The 21,346-nt window shown below is 38.0% G+C and overlaps 6 protein-coding genes across 6 annotated transcripts; 5 read left to right on the top strand and 1 right to left on the bottom strand.

Moving 5' to 3' along the window:
* Window positions 1-683: 683 nt before the first annotated feature.
* On the top strand, window positions 684-1,285 carry HO173_006936 (uncharacterized protein; the record flags this gene model as incomplete). Its single annotated transcript, XM_037308842.1, has 2 exons — window positions 684-1,136; window positions 1,199-1,285. 2 exons carry the CDS (start codon window positions 684-686, stop codon window positions 1,283-1,285), a joined length of 540 nt encoding a protein of 179 aa, XP_037164387.1.
* Window positions 1,286-2,706: 1,421 nt separating this feature from the next.
* Window positions 2,707-4,733, bottom strand: HO173_006935 (uncharacterized protein; the record flags this gene model as incomplete). Its single annotated transcript, XM_037308841.1, has 2 exons — window positions 2,707-4,301; window positions 4,355-4,733. The coding sequence occupies 2 exons, from the start codon at window positions 4,731-4,733 to the stop codon at window positions 2,707-2,709; spliced, it is 1,974 nt and encodes a 657-aa protein (XP_037164386.1).
* Window positions 4,734-5,688: 955 nt separating this feature from the next.
* On the top strand, window positions 5,689-7,135 carry HO173_006934 (uncharacterized protein; the record flags this gene model as incomplete). Its single annotated transcript, XM_037308840.1, has 4 exons — window positions 5,689-5,751; window positions 5,913-5,941; window positions 6,111-6,122; window positions 6,277-7,135. 4 exons carry the CDS (start codon window positions 5,689-5,691, stop codon window positions 7,133-7,135), a joined length of 963 nt encoding a protein of 320 aa, XP_037164385.1.
* A 1,257-nt stretch (window positions 7,136-8,392) lies between these two features.
* Window positions 8,393-8,942, top strand: HO173_006933 (uncharacterized protein; the record flags this gene model as incomplete). The annotated part of the gene is made up of 2 exons (XM_037308839.1): window positions 8,393-8,797; window positions 8,859-8,942. 2 exons carry the CDS (start codon window positions 8,393-8,395, stop codon window positions 8,940-8,942), a joined length of 489 nt encoding a protein of 162 aa, XP_037164384.1.
* A 1,279-nt stretch (window positions 8,943-10,221) lies between these two features.
* HO173_006932 (uncharacterized protein) lies at window positions 10,222-10,993 on the top strand (the record flags this gene model as incomplete). The annotated part of the gene is made up of 3 exons (XM_037308838.1): window positions 10,222-10,269; window positions 10,324-10,629; window positions 10,706-10,993. The coding sequence occupies 3 exons, from the start codon at window positions 10,222-10,224 to the stop codon at window positions 10,991-10,993; spliced, it is 642 nt and encodes a 213-aa protein (XP_037164383.1).
* A 115-nt stretch (window positions 10,994-11,108) lies between these two features.
* HO173_006931 (uncharacterized protein) lies at window positions 11,109-11,906 on the top strand (the record flags this gene model as incomplete). Its single annotated transcript, XM_037308837.1, has 1 exon — window positions 11,109-11,906. The coding sequence occupies one exon, from the start codon at window positions 11,109-11,111 to the stop codon at window positions 11,904-11,906; it is 798 nt and encodes a 265-aa protein (XP_037164382.1).
* Window positions 11,907-21,346: the final 9,440 nt, after the last annotated feature.

The raw sequence follows: 21,346 nt of genomic DNA, 5'->3' as shown, positions 1-21,346 counted from the left end.
TGCCATTACCTCTGATTTCAAGATTTATAACACACAGCTTTCAAGATTAGCAATATAAAGGAATGATACTTGTGTACACGGTGTGTGGAAAACTGTGAACAAAAATTTGTCTTCAAGTGTTACGATTCTCTGACAAGTTTCAGGTCATATAGTTTAGCAAAACCTCTGAAACGAGCCTTCAACTGGAATCAAAACAAACATGAGTCTTTGTCCGGGTTTCAAGCCCCTCCAGTCTAGGCAGCCACAAATGACTTCTTCAAGTTACAAGATGAGTACCCATCTGCAACAGCCAAAACTTACACGGAGCGAAGTTTCCCACCACTAGGGAGTGTGCCTAAGAAGTCCTAACCAACCATCGCGAGGATACCTTGCCACTTGAAATGAAACGCATTGAAACATATTTTCAAACTCCTTGAGTCATGAGCCAACTGACCTGGTCCTTACACTAGCAAGATGGTCAGTATAAAGGACCCGTTGTTCCTGCTTCTTGCCTTTGTTTTCAAAATACTCTTTATCAAAGTTTCCACCACCTTCAACTACATCTCCACTTTACACTTCTATCCACTACAAACAATAGTCATCAGTCGTACTCGCCATCTTATAACCACCAACCTCTATCCGATTGGCTGTGCCAAATAACCGGATCCTCAACTCGAAATTCTTCTAAAACTTTGATATCTATCATGTCTTCGACCACGTTTGTCCTCCTTGTCATCTATGCCCTCTGTGCTGGCATCGTGAGCACATCTCCGTCGCCGGATCACGCGCTCATCTCCGCCCGCCACCAAGACCAGAAATCAAAGACTGAACCAGTACCGGCCTACCTCACAATTAAAGTCTACAACGATACCACTTGCGGTCACAGTCACGTATACGAAGTATACGCCCATAATACCCAACCCCTCGCATATGGTATCATGTGGGCTCCCGGCTTAACAACCCGATCGTACACCCTCAGCCGAGATCTTGAACAGGACGAGGTCCTCGACTGGAACAACCCCTATCCGTCCGGCTCTGCACCGCCGGGAGATGGTATCCCAGAACAGTGCGGAACATACTCGCAGACCACGAATCCGGACTCGAATGGCAATATGCTGCACGGAAATACCTGTTATCTAATGGCTCCCGGAGCAACGGTATGTGCGGCGATTTTCGATTAAGATATCATGAATCATGAAGACTAACGCGTCCCGTGTAGTGCCTGTACATATACAACACAACAATGGTTCCCACTTACGATTATGCCGCCGGGACTGCTAAAGTGGCAGAGAAGATAGTTTCTTGACGCTCTATGAGACGTAGCCGCGTTGCCCTGTTGGATCTGAGCATTGTAAGTGATGCCATTGGAATCATCGCTAGGGAGCGTGGAAGAATCTAGTCACCTCATTCATAGGAAAAAACCCATTCATGCGCCTCTCCCTGACTCAAATCTTTCATAATGACATATGCCAATTCCATCTCTACGCCCACTTAATCCGCGTTACCATGTTTGAAATCCTCTATACACCCCTTCTCGTCTACTCTTAGAGCGCCCTCACCACGTCTAACCTCCCGCCAACAGCCCTTGCCGCCCTCAGCTCGCCCCCAGCCAACCTCCATATCTACACCTTAACAGAACCCGAAGTAACGCCATCGACAGGTCAAACTTCCTGTCACGGGGAACGGCGACCTCTCCTACTCTTCCGTTCTGCCTGTTGGTTACCCCGTCCAGTCGTACATGGCAACCCGCATTCGCCAAACGGGGGAGGAACCTGATCGAAGTACTCTATATGCGAAGGACACTATGCCTAAGGGAGAGACAATCCCAGAGGATTGTGGTGTCCATCTCCAAGTGACTAATCCGGATTCGAATAGGCACGTGCTGCACGGAGGGGTCTGTTGCCTATCACTGGTGAAACAACCGTATGTGTCCCTGGCAAGAGGAGAGATAAATCGTAAAGAGTAGTACTCTGAATCTAGTACGTGGATATATGGAACACGAGCTGTGATCCGATCTATGACCTGCAGACTGGGTATGCAAACAGTTACGGAGTTATGAGACACAGCTGCTCCTAAGATGATGTAGCGTAAGTCGTGCATAGGAGGGATTTCAATTTATCTTAGAAAGGAATGAATGCATAAAATTCAAGGGAATTCCTTGTCCCTTGTAGATAAAGTGACAGTCTTTAGAAAGACTTGCGAACATCGTCACAATTTCATAAAAGGTTTCGGCCTCCGCGCACCACTTTTGTTCCATAGTCTTACCATTAGATCCCAAGGGCAAGCCTGCCGGAGCAGCATCTGTTGGCGAACAGTTCTCATGTCCCATTCCCCGCTCTGAATCTGTCATTCTTAGCAATCTGTGCCATAGCTTCTTGCAAAATCGCCGTGATTGCTCTCCTGGGGTCGTCGGTACAATGTTTTGAACAGCGTGTTATGGCATAAGCCCCATAGCCCGGCAGCAGCGATCCTCGTATCCAAGCCTCCACTCTTACTCCAAGTCCCCTGAATCCGCACGGAGAACAAAATTCCTAATCAGTGGGTATGTCACAATTTCCATTGATTTTCATCGATATGGGGATGCTGTATTCATGTATGACGGCTACTGCATCATGAAAACAGCCGCAACAATCAAATCTAGGAGGCATTTCAACGTCACTCAGATCAAGCCCATCCAGCTCCGCACGTGCTCTCAGGCGTGTTCTCCCCGAGGGAACCCGAGCCCAATTAACCACGCCCTTTCTGGCTCCAATGTCGCGGCTGTGTAGGCCGATGATGATCATGATACTCCACACTTCCACCATCACCCTCAGGATGCCTGCCACTCAGCGGTCCCGAGACACTGAACTGCACCGTCAACACCCCACGCGCCGGCAGCGTTAACGAGATGTCGTTATTCGAAGCCACTTTTGGCCATTCCAAATCGCCCCAATCTACATCGTCAGTCGTTTGTATCAACCTTTGAATCCTTCCTCCTGTTCCAGGTAAATTCATCGTGACGACTTGAGCGGTATTGTTGCGATTGATAAAGGTCGCTTGCCACACATTATTCGTACCCAATGATGCTACAGCCACGGTACCGTATGGCAGCACCTCGTTGGGGATGTCGTAGCGTACAGAGCCCGGGCGGATGAACTGTGTGAAGTGGCGGAAGACCCAGAAGCGCTTTGTCAGGTAGAAACTGTAGTCTTTCGTGGTTTGATAATTTGCGTCAATGTAGATGAGGGCATCATTCCAGCCGCTGCCGTTCTGAATAGTGGTTGCGCAACTGGCATCAGTACTCGGAGAGCAGGGAATCATGGTGCTTACGGCTGTCCACCAATCGAAAGACTCGGCATTGACGAGGGTCAACCACTGCCAGATCATGCGTGCCATGTCGAGCGCACTGGACATTGTGGGATCGTACTGCGCGCTCATGACCGAAGGCCCAGTCCATCCCCATTCACTGCGCATACCCGATGCCGATTGAAACGATGAGATTTCCGTCATCTTGACTGGTGGTGGAAAGCCTGATACCGAGGAGTTTTTGACAAGCTGCCTATAGTTCAAGAGCGTCGCATCATCTGGCCAATCGTACATATGCACCGCAATTGCATCAATGTACTGGCCCGTAAGAGTCTCCGGCAACCAGTTCCCATAGTGCATCAGCGCCTGGCTGGCAATCTGACTCGTCTCGTCGCCCATGATCTTCACGGCTTTTACGCCGGCTGAGGTTGAAGCTGATGAAGCGGCTCGGAGCTGTTGAAATACAGCGGTGCGAATGCTCTGAGGTACAGCCATGCCTTCCTGGCCGCAACTGGAGAACGAGTCATCGGGCTCGTTCATGGGGGAAATGTATTCAATGGTGATGCCTTGCTCAGCCCAATAGGCCAACACTGTTTCAATGTAGGTGACAAACGCTGGTATTGCAGTCGCTTCCAAAGTCCCACCACAGGGCGCTGAAGACGCGGTGGTGGCGTTCAAGCCAGAAGGCGCTGCGTTGACGAAGAATGTGATGGATGACACATTTGCAGCTTCTGCCGCACGCAAATAGTACATTCCTGGGCCATCACGAGTCCAGTCATAAGTCCCGTCGGTTTTCATAAAGGACTCGACTCCTCGATTTACGGGAGCACCGTCAGTCTTTACAGTGACAATATCGTGATCTCCACTGGCGCCCATGTTGTATCGGTAGCCGCTTAGATGGAGCCAATCCTTCGAGAAGAGTAGCTCCGATAGATTTTGCTGTTGCTCGGAGGGAAAGTAGTTGAGATCATTAGGCCACCATGCGCCTGATGCACCGAAGGATTTGATTGTTTGTTCAGGAATTTGCATGATAGTGACTGCAATAGGAAAGATTAGGCCAATTTCCAAGTTTCATCTGGGCCTCGCTTACTTGGGGTTTGTTTGGGATCTGAAGCCTGCGCTTGATCGTAGCGGATCGGGTAATTTTGTATGATCTGTAGGAGTTGAGAAAAGTGTGTTCCTGCGTCAACAGAGCTCGGCGATCCCGAGAAATAGTTGTTGCTGCTGTTCTCGAGAGACTGCCACCATGCGACCGACGAGTAGAAGTATTGGTTAGCATGATTGCCGGTGATGTTGTTCGCAGAATCTAATGTAATCGCTTGTTCCCAAAGTGCCGTGTTTCCAAGGGGCGCTGGTGCCGATGGTACCACACTCGCTGGAGGAGAAGGAAGACCGTTAGTTGCTGGAAGAGCTGTCTGTGCATTGGCATTGATGATTGCTGCTAGAAAAAGGTAGAGAATGGTATTCATCTTGTGAGTGTGGCTGTGCGCATTTGCTTGCACTGAACGAGTGATGACGCTGGTGAGTGCACTTCATGAATGAAAGAATTGGAATGGAATCGACCAATAGTGCGTATGAAGATGACATGACAAGAATATGAGATGAGTGGAAGAAAAGGATTGGGGAGTCGTCGGAGGGGACGAAACAAAATATATGGGCCCGAGACGCATGACGCGTAACTCCGAGACAGCAAATTTTTGTATTATTCGGTTCAACAGATAAGCTCCAAACGAACAGAGCGCCGTGCCGTTCTGGCCGTGGCCCGTCTGTTAATATAGAAATGATTCAAGGCGGCAGAGAGCACAAGGCGAACTTCATTTCACGTAGCGTAGAGACCCAAGAATACTTCAAGGGTAACTCGTCTCGGGAGGCGATAATTGTTCCAGATCGCTCAGTCTCTGAACGGAAAGTTATCGTGGGGTGTGTCATGTGCTTGTTCCTGCATCAGATCTAGTACTTGCGATTGCCGCCCGCTGGCCGTGTTTTGAAGACTCATGGCTCTTTGAAGCGCTAGAAGCGCGCCAGATGATATCTTTGGCTGGCAGTAGATTACGAGGGGCGTACGAGAGCCACTGCTCCCCGTCAATTATCTCAAAGCCTACTAGGCACACCAGTCCCATCAATAAGCCAGGTGGCGGAGTCACCGAAGAACCAGCCTGGCCAGAAGCAAGTTTACTGGAGTTCTGCACGGCTTTTTTCTTCTTAATTCTGACTCCCGAAAAGAAAGATAGCATCGAGACGCGAAGCTTCCCTTTAACCTTCTTCCTTTCGTCGTATCCAAAAACATTGCGTCTTCTCAGATCCAGATATTCACACGCCAGAGAGCACCGAACGAAGAACTTGTGGCATAGACAGGATTTCCTACGGAATGTTAACCCACAGGTTTTTCAGAATTACAGTTGACAACTCCTCGGCAACCTCTTCATGTCGCAACCAATAGCCATACCAAGACCAAGCATCGGTCACCACCACGAAGTCGAAGGCCTTGTGAGTAGCTTAGATGAAAGAGGTAGCCCTCATAGTTGGCAAGCGCGCGACTGCAATGCTTTGTCTTGCCCTCAAGCTGGAATGAAGGACCGACCAGTGCGCGAAGCGAGATGGTCAACTCATTAGTATTTCTACGTACGCCAAACTTTTAACAGGTTTAGCGCAGCCGAAGCCCGCATCAGAAGCCGCAGTAACAGACTGGGGGCATTGGTCGTTGCCATAAATGCAACCTAATACTTGTTCATTGATGAGAGTTGTAGATAGATCATTGCCTCTTTGTTTTTTTCCCACGAGACCTTCCCACTCCTCAGCTTCTACCCTGCGACCCTAACACACGAAATCATCTCATCTCAAATCAGTCGGCTTTACTCGTAAGCATCTTTGCTCCTAGGCCCGAGTCCATCGCACTCTTGTACAAACGGCTATTTCTCATCTTCAATGAGACATCGAACAGCTTTGCTCTTGCTTTTCAATCATGTTGAATCTTTGAAGTTGCTATCTCAGCGGGCTCACACCGTGTTCCAGCTTCCAAGACTCACGAAATAAGACCTACTACGCGAGAACCGGCCTCACAATGGCAACCACGATTCCTGCGCCCCTCATTGACAAAGTCGCCATTATCACAGGGGCTTCTCGCGGTATTGGTGCAGCCATCGCCATCGAGCTCGCTCGAAAGGGAGCTGCCGCAATCGCCATCACCTACATGGGCAACCTTCCTGCCGCCGAGAACACTCTAGCCAAAATCAGAGCAACGAGTCCCCAAACCACCTGCATTGCTATCAAAGCCGACTTGTTATCCCCCACTTTCGGCGAAGACGTCGTCAAAGCTGCCCTTTCCGATCTCAAGACACCCCACCTCGACATTGTCGTCAACAACGCCGCGATATCCGACATGCGATACCAGGAACCCTTCGAGGAGATGACCTACGAAGGTTTCGAGAGAATGATGCGAGGCAACGGCTGGGGAACCATCCAGCTAATCCGCGCCGCACTTCCACACATCCGTCCTGGCGGTCGCATCATCAACATATCCTCCACATCCTCCAAGCGACCAAACCTCGACCCAGTGATGGCATACGGCATGTCGAAAGCTGCTCTTGACAGTATCACGCGCAGCCTAGCGGTCAAGTACGCTGCAGAAAAGAAGATTACGATCAACAGCGTTAGCCCTGGACCCACTGAGACTGATCTGCTGGCGCAGACGCTCAAGGGGGATGAGAAGCTCGCTGCGAGCGTGGCGCAGGGATCGACTGCGGAGAAAAGAACTGGAACGCCGGAAGACGTGGCGGGAATTGTAGGCTTTCTAGCAAGCGACGAGGCGAGGTGGGTCAATGGAAATCACGTGCCAGCTAGTGGAGGCAGGGCAGGCATTATGGATTCATGAGAACAAGGATCGTTGATGAAACTTCGATGCTAGCCTTCGTAAATCGGTGTTTGCGTTATATCAAGGTATAGCGAGCTTGTCAGACTCGTTACAATTTGTAAGAGAATGTAGCAAAAGTCATACATAGGAGTGAAAATCCTGAATGAAGTTTACAGTCCAGGCTCGGTGCCAGAAGAAAGTGACCCTGATTTGGAACTTTCTTTTTAGAACTCGTCGATCTGCAAGGCGATTGAGTGTTGAAATACTACAGTTCAGGCGCGGTGCTAGAAAAGATGGTCCCCATTGACGAGACCTTCCTTGGAAATTCGTCATTCCACCTCGGACGGTTGATCTTTTATATCTGACATGCTTTGATAGAAAGAGCCGATTCGTTCAGGCGGAGACCCATATAAATGGGGCGCAAATGAAACAAAGAGAGCCGTCTCATGTTAGTATTTAATTTTACGAATACTAAGCATGACTTTCGTTCCCTTCTCTTATGTCGAAGTCGTCTGCAGCGGCCTTTTAGGCTTTAAAGATACGGCGTTGCGCGCCATGCTTTTTACCGATGATACTACCTCCTCTGCATGCTACGGGCTGTTCTAGGAGACACAGAAGTGAATCTCGATGTAGTCCCTTGGTTTGTACAACCAATCCCATGACATTTTTCCTGAGTTGATGAATCATCACCAAGTCATCCTGTACCTTACGACGTTGAGGCGATCAATAATCAGCGTCTATTTCTTATGCACGCTAAGAACAAAAGGAAACTGGATGGATCTTTTCTTTCCTTTGAAAGAATAACGCAGGAATTTTGACAAAGAGCAGTCTTTGTATGGGCTTCCCTAAGGCACAATTGACACATCCGGTGATTACCTCTCCACAAAGGACTCTTTTTTGACAATAAACGGCAGAAATTTCGTCGCATTGACAGAATCACTATCCCTTCAGCTGGCCCTATGGCGGCCCTCACTGAGGAACAGTTTTCTTTTGACGGAGATCTGAGGGTTGTCCTCAACAAAGCCAACCTACAGGATTGACGTGCCGCTGTTTACACCTTGAGTCGATCTGTGAGGTCACTCTTAAAGTCCCTACCATCTCCAACTCCATCTCCAAAGAAATTCTCCTTAGAGAAACACCTACCTACCACAAAAATAAGCCACTTAACTAATCGTATTTCGCCATCTTCTTTCCTACCTCCGCTTCTTACGATCGGCCGTGCCGAATATCTAGCCAGTATCTCAGCTCCAACGCCACTTGAATATTGCTACATTTATCATGTCTCCAATCACCTTTACCCTTTTAATCATCTATGCCCTAAGTGCCGGTGTCCTCATCGCATCATCTCCAACACCAGGACCCTCAATACGGGCAGGCGTCAACATCACCGTCTTCAGCGATACCGCCTGCGTCCACAGCCCGCAGAACCATAGCTTCTCTTATGGTTTCATGTGGCCTACACCCTTCACCACGCAATCGTACACGCTCAGCCGAGCACTCTCGTCCGAGGAGCGACTCGACTGGAGCAATCCCTATCCCGCCGGCGGCCGTGCGCCGAACCCGGGGGAGATCCCACAGGCGTGCGGAACGTACCTGCAGACCACGAATCCGGACTCCGCGAACCCTCACAGCGGTAGTACGCTGCACGCGGGAACTTGTTACTTGATGGTTGGCGGAGCGGCGGTATGTGAAACACCCTCCGAGAAGAGATCAAAGACGATGAAGACTGATTCTTTCCATCTAGTGCGTGAACTTATGGAATACACAGTGGCCTCCCAGTTATAATGTTACTACTGGGGAAGCCATAGTATATCAGGCATCAACTTGACGCTCTATGAGACGCAAGCGCGCTGGTCTGCTAGATCTGAATGTCATAGCTAATGCCGCTGGAACTAGTGCTAAAAGGGGACGTGAGAGAGGTAAGTCAGTTTATATGCAACTGAGATCTCAGAAATCTTATAAAGTGAAATAGTCTTTGGGATGGGGAGAACATCCAAAAGAACCACCTCATGCGCCACTTCCAGATTCATTCCTTCCGCAGTAACTTGTCCCGAATTGATAGTTTCGCACATTTATCTCTATGAATTCACATGATGTACGGTCCACTTCTTCACTAGTCCTTCATCTGTAGGTACCTTGGTATGTATCAACCTCTTCCTTCCCCGACCCCAGAAAGTTACGAGCCTCTACTATGATTTCATATCTTGCTCGCTTATTCGATAGATACGAGGAAGCTCAATAGTACTGGGGATGATTTTGAGTTGAAATTTACTTGTGCCACCCACTTAATTTACCACTCACCTCCTCTACACGTATCTCATACTCATCTTTCTTAAACATTCATCTCTCTAACCTTCATCCCCTCAAACTTCATGTCTCCAGTATTCATTTCTCAAACATACACCCCTCAAAACAATCATCTCTCAAAATTCATCTCTACACACTCACATCTTACACTATTCACATCTACCTACAACATTCACCTCTAGACTTCCTAAACTATTTAAATCCACTCCCTCTTCTAACTTCCATCCTTTCTACAATATCCTTCCTACATCATCCTTTCTATACTATCCTTCGAAATAGATTACTAACTGTCTCCTACACACACCAATTACCTTCATTACATTTCCACGTCTCTACATCGCACTATCATGATGTATTCTACTCCTCTACACTTCTCAAATTACATCGAGGAAGAACTTCGCCACCAGACGATACGTGATTCGTTGATCTAACGCATTTGCTAAAGGATATGAAAGTCAACTATAAGAAAGTGAAAGAAAATTCAGATGCTAATTCTTCTCAGTCTCGCTAGTTACTTCACTGTCCATCTTCACCGCATAGTGAAGAGAGTGAGTGCTCTGAAAGTCTTCGAAAGCCGGCTTCTGACCGATTTGGCCAGCTCCACTGATCAACTTCACCAACGAGCTTCACCAGTCGAGTTCACCGCACAGAGTGATCAGCTAACTTCAATAGACAGCTTCACCCTCGACTTTCACCTCCTTTTTAATTATATAATCATCGTTATATTTCCTCTAGACGTCCTGTTTTAGAGGTCTCAGAAAAGGCTGATTCTCTTTTTACAAAAATATATACCTTATGCTATGTGTGGACGGGCGCCATTGGCCAGCAAAGTGAGCCTCGAGGACTATGTATAATAACTCACAGGGCGCGTTTCAAGTGTCCCACTGCTGACGCTGATACAGACTGAAGACATTCAAAGGTCCAGTGTCGTGAATGCCAAATTCATGACTTCCAAAGGGTACGGTCCCCAAGGAGCAAAGCCGCTCGAGATGAGAGCCCAGCCCCATGACTATCAGCTCCAAGGCTTGCAATGGTTGAGCCTACCCAATCCTGCAGGAAAAATCCTCGCCAACGACACGGGTCTCGGCAAAACCCTCCAAGCTCTCGCCACTGCTGCCGCACTTCCAAACAGACCCAACGGCGCTCGCCAGGTGCTGGTAGTTGTCCCTTGCCAAGTGCTCCAGAATCGGTTCAACGAAACGAACAAGGTCCACAACCCTGACACGCATTCTCACTCAATGGCTACGGTGATACACATGACATACACGCTAACCATGCTTTTAGGCCGGCCTTCCCCCTCTCAACCGTCCGCCTCCTGGTCCCCCTGCGCCGCCCAGCGTAGGCTCGGGTGAGGCTACCAGCAGCTCCAACAGCGACAACGACGAGGGCTCGGGGGACGAGCACGTTTCGGGCGGGTCTTCTGCCCGTACGCCCTCCGGCTCGCCCCTGCCTCCCTCGTGCGGCGACTCGCCCAATGGGCATGGCCCTCCCCCTCCTCCTTCGGAGGATGAAGATGAAGAGATGGAGGATGCAGCGGCTGCTACATGGGCAGGAGGGCATGAAACCAACTGATCCTACCGTCGATCAACTCAGAAGCTATGACGTTGTCTTGACAACACCCGCGAACATTTGTTTACAGATACGTGCCTACAAGGAGGCTCGTGTACTCTTGCGTCGCGATAAGACAATGACGATCAATGGCGTATCGATCGTCTCTCTCAGGAAGAAGACAATTTGTAAATACTTGGCGAAACTCTCGGAGCTGGAACAGAGAATATACCAAGCCACCCACAACATGGGCAAGATGAATTTGGGATCAATGTTGAAGTCCGGCAAAGCACCAACTGGTCAGGTCGTCCACATCTCGGATAATTTCTTACGTTTGAGGCAGGCATGCTGTGATCCAGGTTTGCTTTTGGATGCATCAAAAGCCAGAGTCGAGAAGCAGATCATCAAGAACGAAGCAGATGAAGATGATAAGAACCCTCAAGAGAACGCAGACGCACAGTACACCATATCCAGAGAACTGGAGCAACTTTGCCGGTCGGTGGAGAAAGACCATGTGCTACCGGCGAAGGCCAGGGTGCTACTCAGTCTTCTGGACCGGATCTACGGACAAGACCCTGAAGCAAAGGTCCTGATCTTCGCGGAATGGACGAAGCATTTGCAGCGCCTCCTCTCGCAACGCAGTTCTAGCGGATACAACTTTTCCCCTTTCCATGGTGAGCTCTCACCTAATCAGAGGGACGAAGCCCAAGCAGAGTATTTCCCCGATGGCGTCAATGGATCGATCCTCACCGTTGGGGCTGGTAGAGTGGGGTCGAATCTGGTGAAGGCGAACATTATGATCATGTTGAGCCCGCCTTGGAACCCACAGCGAGACGCTCAAGCAATGGACCGGGCCTATCGGATCGGACAACATTTAGACGTCGAGGTCCACCGCACCTTCACCCTCTCTATGGAACTTCGAACAGGCTACAATTGAAAGACACTACCAATCATCGAAGACCTGATCCAGCGCAAGCAAGCCATCAAGTTGGACAAGTTGGACATCATCGCTGGCTCATACGGGGCGAATTACTAATTCATACCCCAAAAGTTATGGATCCTTACCGAATCATACCCCTACACCCAATTTCACCCAAATATGGGGTATGATTTTGTAAGTTGTCAAAGTGGCCTCAAACTACGAAGGAGATAATCCGCGATCTGGCCTATTCGATCATAGAAATAAGGGAGTTTCTCCGACCGCATTTGATGAGAATTCTATCAGCCTAAAAACATCAGACGAAAGCCGAGTGGGCGAGATTTCGAGCCCGGGGATGTCCGCACTTCACGCTGCAGACACCCCTATTCGGGCCTATATCGGGCCCCATAGGGCCCCCGAAGAAATAATTCCTAACAATACCACCGTCATCAATAATTAAGTCGACGACTACTATCAGACGTTTAGTAAGATTAAGCCTACCGCTACCGCTATCTTCATTAGACCGTCTCGTATTAAAAAGCTATTATTCAAGACACTTACCAAATTATATCCTAAGCAATGGCAAATCACCGAATCATACACCATTTTTGGTGTGATTTGGTGTAGGGGTATGATTCGGTAATTTGCCCGGCTCATACGGGGTATGATCACTAATTTGCCCGGCTCATAGGGCCAGGATCACAGCGCGAACAGTAGACCCAGGGCATGTATGTGTCGTCTCGGTACGAGCCAAACTCGAGATCGAGGCCTCGCGGGCTAATTATGGAAGGTGATTCAGATCAGTCCTCAGGTGCATCGACTTCAGATATACGGGCGTCGAAAGACGAGGCTTGGGTCTGTGATAATGACGATGATTGAAGATGAGGATACCTAAGGATGAGGATGTCCTTGACTGATAAATGTTGTGATCTGGGGAAGTCTAAGTAGTCCCTGCCACGGCGTTCCGGATACAGTACCCGCTAGGGGACCTAGTAGCATCAAACATATAGACGTGACTGCTGCAAATCTCCACCCTCGCGAAAGCAATCACATGCGCGCTTTTCCCCAGTCTTTGAATGCGACACTACAAGTATCATCTGAGTGACTGGAGCTGCTCGCCATCTGTTGGAACGACTCAACACTCGCTACCACTAGTACTCATTCGGTCTAGTCATTGATATATAAAGGTCTTTCCTATATATAGATATCCTTCTTTTTTAGATATTATTAAGAATATTATATTTAATAATAAGTCTTATTATAGTAATAATTATATATTTAAGTATTTATTAATATTAATTAATATATTTTAATAATAATATATAGATTAATAAGATTATATATTAAAGAAAGTTTATCTTAATATCGCTATAATACTTTATATAATTCTATATTATTTAATTAATTTCGCTTATTATAATAATTTAATTAAATAAAATTATAATTTTTATAATTTCTATAATTTTTATTTAGTAGAGAAAATATCTAGAAAATATTAAATATTATTAAGCTTTATACTATATTAATATATAATATATACTTAAAATAAATTCTAAAAATAAGAAATCTAAATACTTATCTTTAGTTAAATTATCTAATATTATAACTCTATAATAATTAAAGAATATACTATCTAAAGAAGTTAATTTAATAAATATTAATAAGAGAATTAAATAATTCGTTTATTAAAGAATATAAGACTATAATAAAAATAAATAAAAGTTCCTCTTCGATATCTTTATTAAGGAATTTCGATAATTCGCTAAAAAGAACTTTAAGACTCTTTTTAAAGATTAGTAATATAGTTTATAAAATTATCTACGAACTAATAGAGTCTATATTAAAAAAGAATAAGAGATTTTAATAATTAAATTATTAATGAATATAATTAAAGAAGAAATTCTATAGCCATTAAACGACGAGAATCGTTCTCTATTAAAGTATTAATAATATTATTCTTTTTAATAGTAGTTAATTTAATTATAATAATCTTATTAATCTTATTAATTAAAGAATATTATTTCTCTTTTTTTATAATCGCCTTATTAATAGTCTTATTAATTAAAGAATATTATTTCTTTTCTCTTATAATTATCTTATTAATTAGAGAATATTACTTCGATTCTCTTTTTAATTTTAAATTATAATTTAAATTATTAAATCTTATATCTACTATTCTCGTTTTATTAAATTATTTAAAACTTTAATATTAAATAAAATTATAATTATAATAAGAAATTCGTTATATTAATTAAATTATATATTAACGAGAAGAAGTATAATAGAAGCTCTATTAAGAGTCTTAATTATAAATTAATAATTTTTATAAATTTTTATATAAGAGTTAAGATCCTCTAATAAATTCTTTAAATAGTATTTTTAATTATATTAAAATCTATAATATTAAAGTATTATTACTCTAACTATTAAGAAACTAGTCTTATTATTTATTAACTCTTTAATTAATTTTAAAGCTATTTTAAGAGAGAAGAATATTATTATCTTATACTTTATAAGTAAAATAATATTAATTTAAAAAACTTATTTTAAGTTAATCTTAAAAAGAATAGAAAATTTATTTTTAATAAGATAATTTAATAACTTCGTTAGATTTAACGAGAATTAAATTATAAATTTTAATTAGATATAATATTTTAAAATAAGATAATTATCTCTTATAATAATATCTCTATATATAATATTATAATCTTATAATAAATAATTATAATTATAAGATTAATTAATAATATTTATATTATAATTAAGAATTATAAAAAAAATTATAAAGATTAGAAGATTTAAACTATTTAAATTTATAATATACTTTATTAATCGAAAGTATTATATTAATTAATCTTTAAATTAGAATAAATATAATAGATTATTTTCGCTAATAAACGGCTTTTAGAAAAAGTAATACTTTATTTATAGAAAGATAGACTATTAATTAATTAAGTATATTATTAAAAAATATTAAAAATCTCGAAATAAATTTATTAAGTAATTTATTAACTTTATTAATAAATAATATAACTTCTATATTTAAAAGTTTAAAGATTAAAAAAAATAAGATCGAGAATTTTAAAATCTTAACTCTCGATATTTAAAAGACTAATTTAAAGAAAATTAAAAACTTTATTATAATTACTTTTATAATTATATTAAATTAAATTTAAATTATTACGTTTCCGATATAGCGTGAGAACTATCGCTTTCTTTTCTTTCTTCGAGAAACCTTACTAGCGTAACTTGGCATATCGCTTCTTTTTCTTTCTTCGAGAACGTTTATAGCTTAAGCTTAATTAATTAATCAATCACAATTAGAACTAAGAATCACCTTTTCCTTCTTCGAGAAACTTCTTTCTAGGAGTATATATATGCTTCTTATATAGTATCTCTAATATAAATATATTATTTAAAACTTTTTAGCTATTTTATTAGTATATATAATAGAATAAGATAGAATTAAATTAGAAAATCTTGAATTTATATATGCAGCCAATTATTAATTCGTTAGGTCTACGCTTTTTAATTAGATACTATAGATAAATAAATTAGCGTTCGCAATTATCAAAATCTCGCTCTCTCGCGCCTCTCTTATTAAAAAATAGATATATATTATTTACAATAATAAAAACTTTTTTATTTTCTACTAAAGTTTTAAAATTTTTTATTTTAAATTTTAAAGCGCTATTTACGCTTTTCGAATTTTTAGAAATTTAAAAATCTATCTTATAATCATTAAAGCGTAAGGAATTTAAATATCGCTTATCAAAGTTCGTATATTAAAGATCGCTTATCTATTTACTCGATAGCTCTAATTAAAAAAAACGATTATAAATTTAATTTATAGACCTTTACTCGTATATTATAATATTATTAAATCTAATAGCTTTCTTAATATTAATTAATATATTTTAAAGTAATTTTATAGTATTATATTAGATATTAAAATTATATATATATCTATTATTAAATATAATTAAATAAAAATCTATATAAGAGAATTTAATATATAATTAAATATTATTAATAATAATATTATTATCTAATTTAGAATTAGAATAGTTATATTAATTAAGAAACTTATAATAAATTTATTTATTAATTAAATCGACTTTCACGTAATATAGATTAATACTCTATTTTTATTATATATTTAAAATATAAATAGATTAGAGATCTATTTAAATAATCTTAAAAATTAAGTTATTTTTAAAAAAAAATCTACGATCTTAATTATTCGTTTTTATAAATACTTATTCTTAATATAGAATTTTATATTAATTAATTATCTAATTCATATCGAGTTATATTAACTATATTATCGATTTAATTATTTTTTAATTAATAAATTTATTTAAATTCTAGAGAAAGCTAGTTATAATAACTCTAAATACTATTATATACTTAAATAAATTATTAAATTCTATATACTCTATTAAAAGTACTCTTAATTTCTAAATTATTTAATTTCTTATTTAAGAATAAAAATAATATTTATTTTAATTATATAATTATTATCGATATTCTCTATATTAATAATAATCTAATTTTATAAATTATTAATAAGAGAATTTTATTTTAGATCGCTCGATAACTAACGAATATAACTATCTTTTATATATAAAATATACTTAGATTATATTAAATAGATATATATATTAAATCTTTAAATATTATTATTTATAATTTTAAAATTAATTTTAATAATATCGAATTTAAGTAAAACGCTAGAACTCTAAATATTTAAATAAAATATATATTAGTTGAAACCGCTAATTCTATTAATTTAATAAAATAATATTATACTTTATTAAGATAAGTTTATTTAATAATTATTATAAAATTAAAGAATTAAGATATTAGAAAGAGATTCGCTTATAAATAATTATTAAGACTATTAACGATATAGTTAAATATAATAATATTATTTCTATATTACTAGTTTTTAAAATCTTCTCTTATATTATAAATAATAATATATTAATTTTATCTATTATTAAGAGAGTAAAAGCTATTAATATAGTAATAGTTAAAGTTATAAAACTTTACGCTAAGAGATAAATTAATAATATCTTATATTAGCGAAATAGTTTTTAAACTATAAGAATATATAATATTTTAATTAATTTCTTAATATTAATATAAAAAATATATTAAAAGAAATAAATTAAATTATATAAATTACTAGCTATTTCTCGAGAGATATATATTATTAAATTATCTAATAGTTCTATAGACTTTTAAATTATTATTATTAAGTTATATTTAAAAAAAAGATATTCTAATTAAGTCTTTTAAGTTCTTCGAATAAAAATCTCTATAATTAGATAATATTTAATATAATAATAATAATAATTAAGATTATTAAGATTTTTCTTAAAACGCTTTATTACGTTATAATTCTTCTCGATATTAATATATCTCTATTTATTTTCGAAATTTAATTAATATTACGATTTATATATCTAAGTTTATATTATAATTATCTTTATCGAACTTCTAGATATTTTAATAAAAAGAATTAAATAAATTACTTAAAAAAAAATTTAAAATTATAAAGATCGAAGATATCTTCGTAAAAGTATAAATATTTAATAATTATTTTATAAATTAAGTTAAGAATAAGAGTATTAAGAAAGTCTTTAAGAAGTCGCGATTAGTAATATAAATATTTAATAACTTAAAGAAATATAAAATTCTTATTTAGATTCTTATTATTTAATAAACTAGTTAATAATTTATTATTACTTTATTATTAGCTATCTTATAACTATCTTTATATTTACGCGATATTACTTAGATATATATATAATCTTAATTTAAATTAATTAGAGATATCTTTATTTTAATCTTAATTAAAATAGAATTATTCTTAAAAACGATATTTCGTATTATTCTCCCCCTCTATAAAATTACTAAATTCGATATCTATTAGTTTTAGATATAATATAAATATTATATAAAGAAGCTAGAAATAATCTTATTTATATTTAATATTTATCTATTATTTAATAATAATATAATAGTAGTTATTAATTTATAAATCGATAACTCTCTTATCGCTAATATTATCGAGTTTATAAATATAAAATTATAAGAATTATATATCGCTAGATTAATAACTAAATTATTTAAGAGACTTATTTTAAAATAGCCTCTCGAATTTAATAAATTCGTTATTACTTTTAAAGATAATATAAGAATTAATTAGCTTAGATAAGCGAAGAAGATTTAATTATTTACGAAATCGTTTATAAAAAAAATAGTATATCGCTTAACGAGTATAAGAAATATATATTATAACTATATTATAGCTATAAGCGATATTTATTTTATCATATATCGCTTAGATTATAGAGTTTATATATAAGAATATTTAATATCTAAATTACTATTTTTTATAATAAATAAAAAAAAGAAGTTTTATATTTATTAAGTTAGATATAATATCTCTAAAAATTATAATTTTTATAAATTCGTTATTCGCTAATAATAAAGATATTTTTTCTTAAATCGACTATATAATAGCTCTAGCTAACGCTTAGAATAAGACTAATATTATCTATTAATAATTAATTAAATACTATTAAGTTATTAGAAGCGTATTAGTCTTTAAATGTTATAAGATATCTTAGAAATACTTATAGAGCTACTAGCGTAGGCTTAATATCGCATATATCTATCTATAGACTATATTAATATTTAATATCTTTTATAATATATATATATATAAGTTAAATTATAATAATTTTTTAATAATTAATAGTAATATCTTAAGATCTAATTTCACTTAATCCTATAATATAGTAGACGTCTCTTTTACGAGCTACGTCTATATTATACGTTTACGTAAAGCCTATATTAATATCTAATAGTATAACGCTTTAAGTCGAATCTTTAATATACTCGTAGTTATCGAGTACCTTTTAATAAAATATTACGTTTTAATCGATTCTTTTAATAGACCTATCGATATTATAATAAATTTATACGCTATAAGACTTATCTTATTTACGTTATAGTTATATATATATTTAAGTACCTCTAACGTAGCCCGTACTAGCTTTCATCGAGAATTCGACTTTACTTTTTTATCTTCGAATCTAACGATATACTTACTATACGATCTTAATTCTTATAACTAAGATAGTAATAATCTATTTAATTTTCACGCTACTCGATTATCGAAGTATTTATTTATACGTATAATATAGTAGAAAAAAAGAATTAAAATTAGAAGACTCGACGTTAGTAATATAAGAGAAGATCTTTATAGTCAGTCACTTAATTAGCTACTTAGCAAGCTACTTAGTTATCTACTCAGTTAAATACTTAGCTAGCTACTTAGTTTAAGACTTTATAAGAGAAGAAACTATAATAGGCAAATACGGAGAATACTACGGAGAATACGGCGGAGAAATTAAGCGATAGTAAGGCTCTTAGTACTAAGAACGCAGACCTACTCTCTATAATTCCGCGTTAAGTTATTACTTAGTAAATAGAGAATATTAATATAATATAGTCTACTATCTCCGCGTACCTCGATAATATTATATTATAGTATATCACTGTAATAAGCATATAAGAGAAGAATCTATTACGTTAATTATAGTTAATTAAACTACTATAGAAGAAAGATTAGAAGAAAGATCGGATAATACATATTTGGACGAATTAAAATCGTCCGATGTCTTGCTCCGACAGTTATTTTATTATTTAAAAGTTTTTATTTCAGTAGGAGATTTCATAGAATATATATCACTAATTAGCCCGGTGTCTTCATTTATTTTCAATATTCGAAGAATTATATATATATACTTCTTGCTATAAGAATATAGCATTTCTCTATTTTTTATAAATAATTGTTATAAGATATCTTAGGGATACTTATAGGGTTACTAGCGTAAGCTTAATATCGTATATATCTATTTATAGATTATATAGATAATTAATATCTTTTATAATATATATATATATGAGTTAAATTATAATGATTCCTTAATATTAAACTTTATATATTATTCTTAAAATTCGATATTATAGCTATTATAAAATCTACTCTAAATTAAATTTTCTCTAATACTTTTTAAAGAAAGATATCTCTTTCTATATATATAAACTCGAAATCTTTATACGAATATCTTATTAAGCTAAGAATAATATAAGAGAAAAGACTAATAATAGATATTCTATATCTAAAATAGTTATATAAACGATAAGAGATTATTAAGATTCTATAAATTAAAGAAAATAAGAATCTAATTAATTTAATAATAAAGAATAAGAGATATAATATACTATAATATTTAGTAAATATAAATTATCTAAAATTAGATTTAGTAGATTAGATAAAAAGATAAGATATTAATATTAATTAATAGAAAGTTATTTTAGCGTAGTATTATTAGAAATATATTTAATATAACTAGATCTATATCTATTATAGTAGAGAGAGTAATTACGATTATAGAAATTACGGAGAAGGAATATAATATATAAATAATCTTATTTTCTATTTTTTGCTAGTATTGAAACGACTTAATACTCGCTATTACTAGTACTTATTTAACTTAATTATTAATATATAAAGGCATTCTCTATATATAGATATCCTTCTTTCTTAGATATTATTAAGACTATCATATCTAGTGATAAGTCTCATTATAGCAGTAACTGCATACCCAGGTATTTACCAACACCATCCCGCCCGCTTTACGGAGGTTGAGTCCTGCACATGGCCGAGGAAAAGGTCCAGGTGTCGGATATCGCCTCTTACAATGCACTCGGGACTGTGTCGCAAATGCACCTACCCCGAGGCCCGCTCAGGTCCACGGTCCCCCTATCGGCCCAAAAGATGCCCCTATGTACAATCGATGCGCTCCCGGGAATGAATTCTAGGGTCTTCGATGATAGGGCTGCCTTCCGATGGTAGGGCTAGGGCTGGTGCTAGCGCCGAGCGGGACTCTACGTTTATCAACCTCCGTTCACGGTCTGTCATCTCCTTTTCTAGACTCCCGACTGCCAGCTAAACCGTCGGTGTATGTCATCCAGGCATCAGCCATGCCACACTACAATTATAGAGAGGAAGTCCCCGTCGGACGGGGACTCCGTCTTTGGGAGGTCGCGCTTCAGAGGACGAGAAAACTTGACGCCTCATGCAGAGCGGCTCTAGAGCAGTCCAGTCGCGCTCTTCACTTTCCGAGCCCACGCTCTCTTCTCTTCTGCCCAATCTACGCCAGTGGCAATAATGGACAGCGTGCCAGCTCCGGGGCTCGCGGGTCGAGGAAAAGACGATAAGGAGAGGACAGCTTATAGATCAGACGTTCTATAGACCCTTATCTCGTTACAGAACATGACAGAACATGTACTCGTACACTCCCCATCCCACCACTGTCATGCTCGTCTAGTGCCAAAACCCTTCCCCCAAAAACAGTATTTCAATGTCAACCCTT

This window comes from Letharia columbiana, assembly GCF_014066305.1.
Source record: "Letharia columbiana isolate WasteWater2 chromosome Unknown Sc0000021_s0, whole genome shotgun sequence".
In the NCBI taxonomy this organism is placed as follows: Eukaryota; Fungi; Ascomycota; class Lecanoromycetes; order Lecanorales; family Parmeliaceae; genus Letharia; species Letharia columbiana.
The sequence above is the reverse complement of the archived record's forward strand: the minus strand, read 5'-3'. Positions and strand labels throughout refer to the sequence as shown.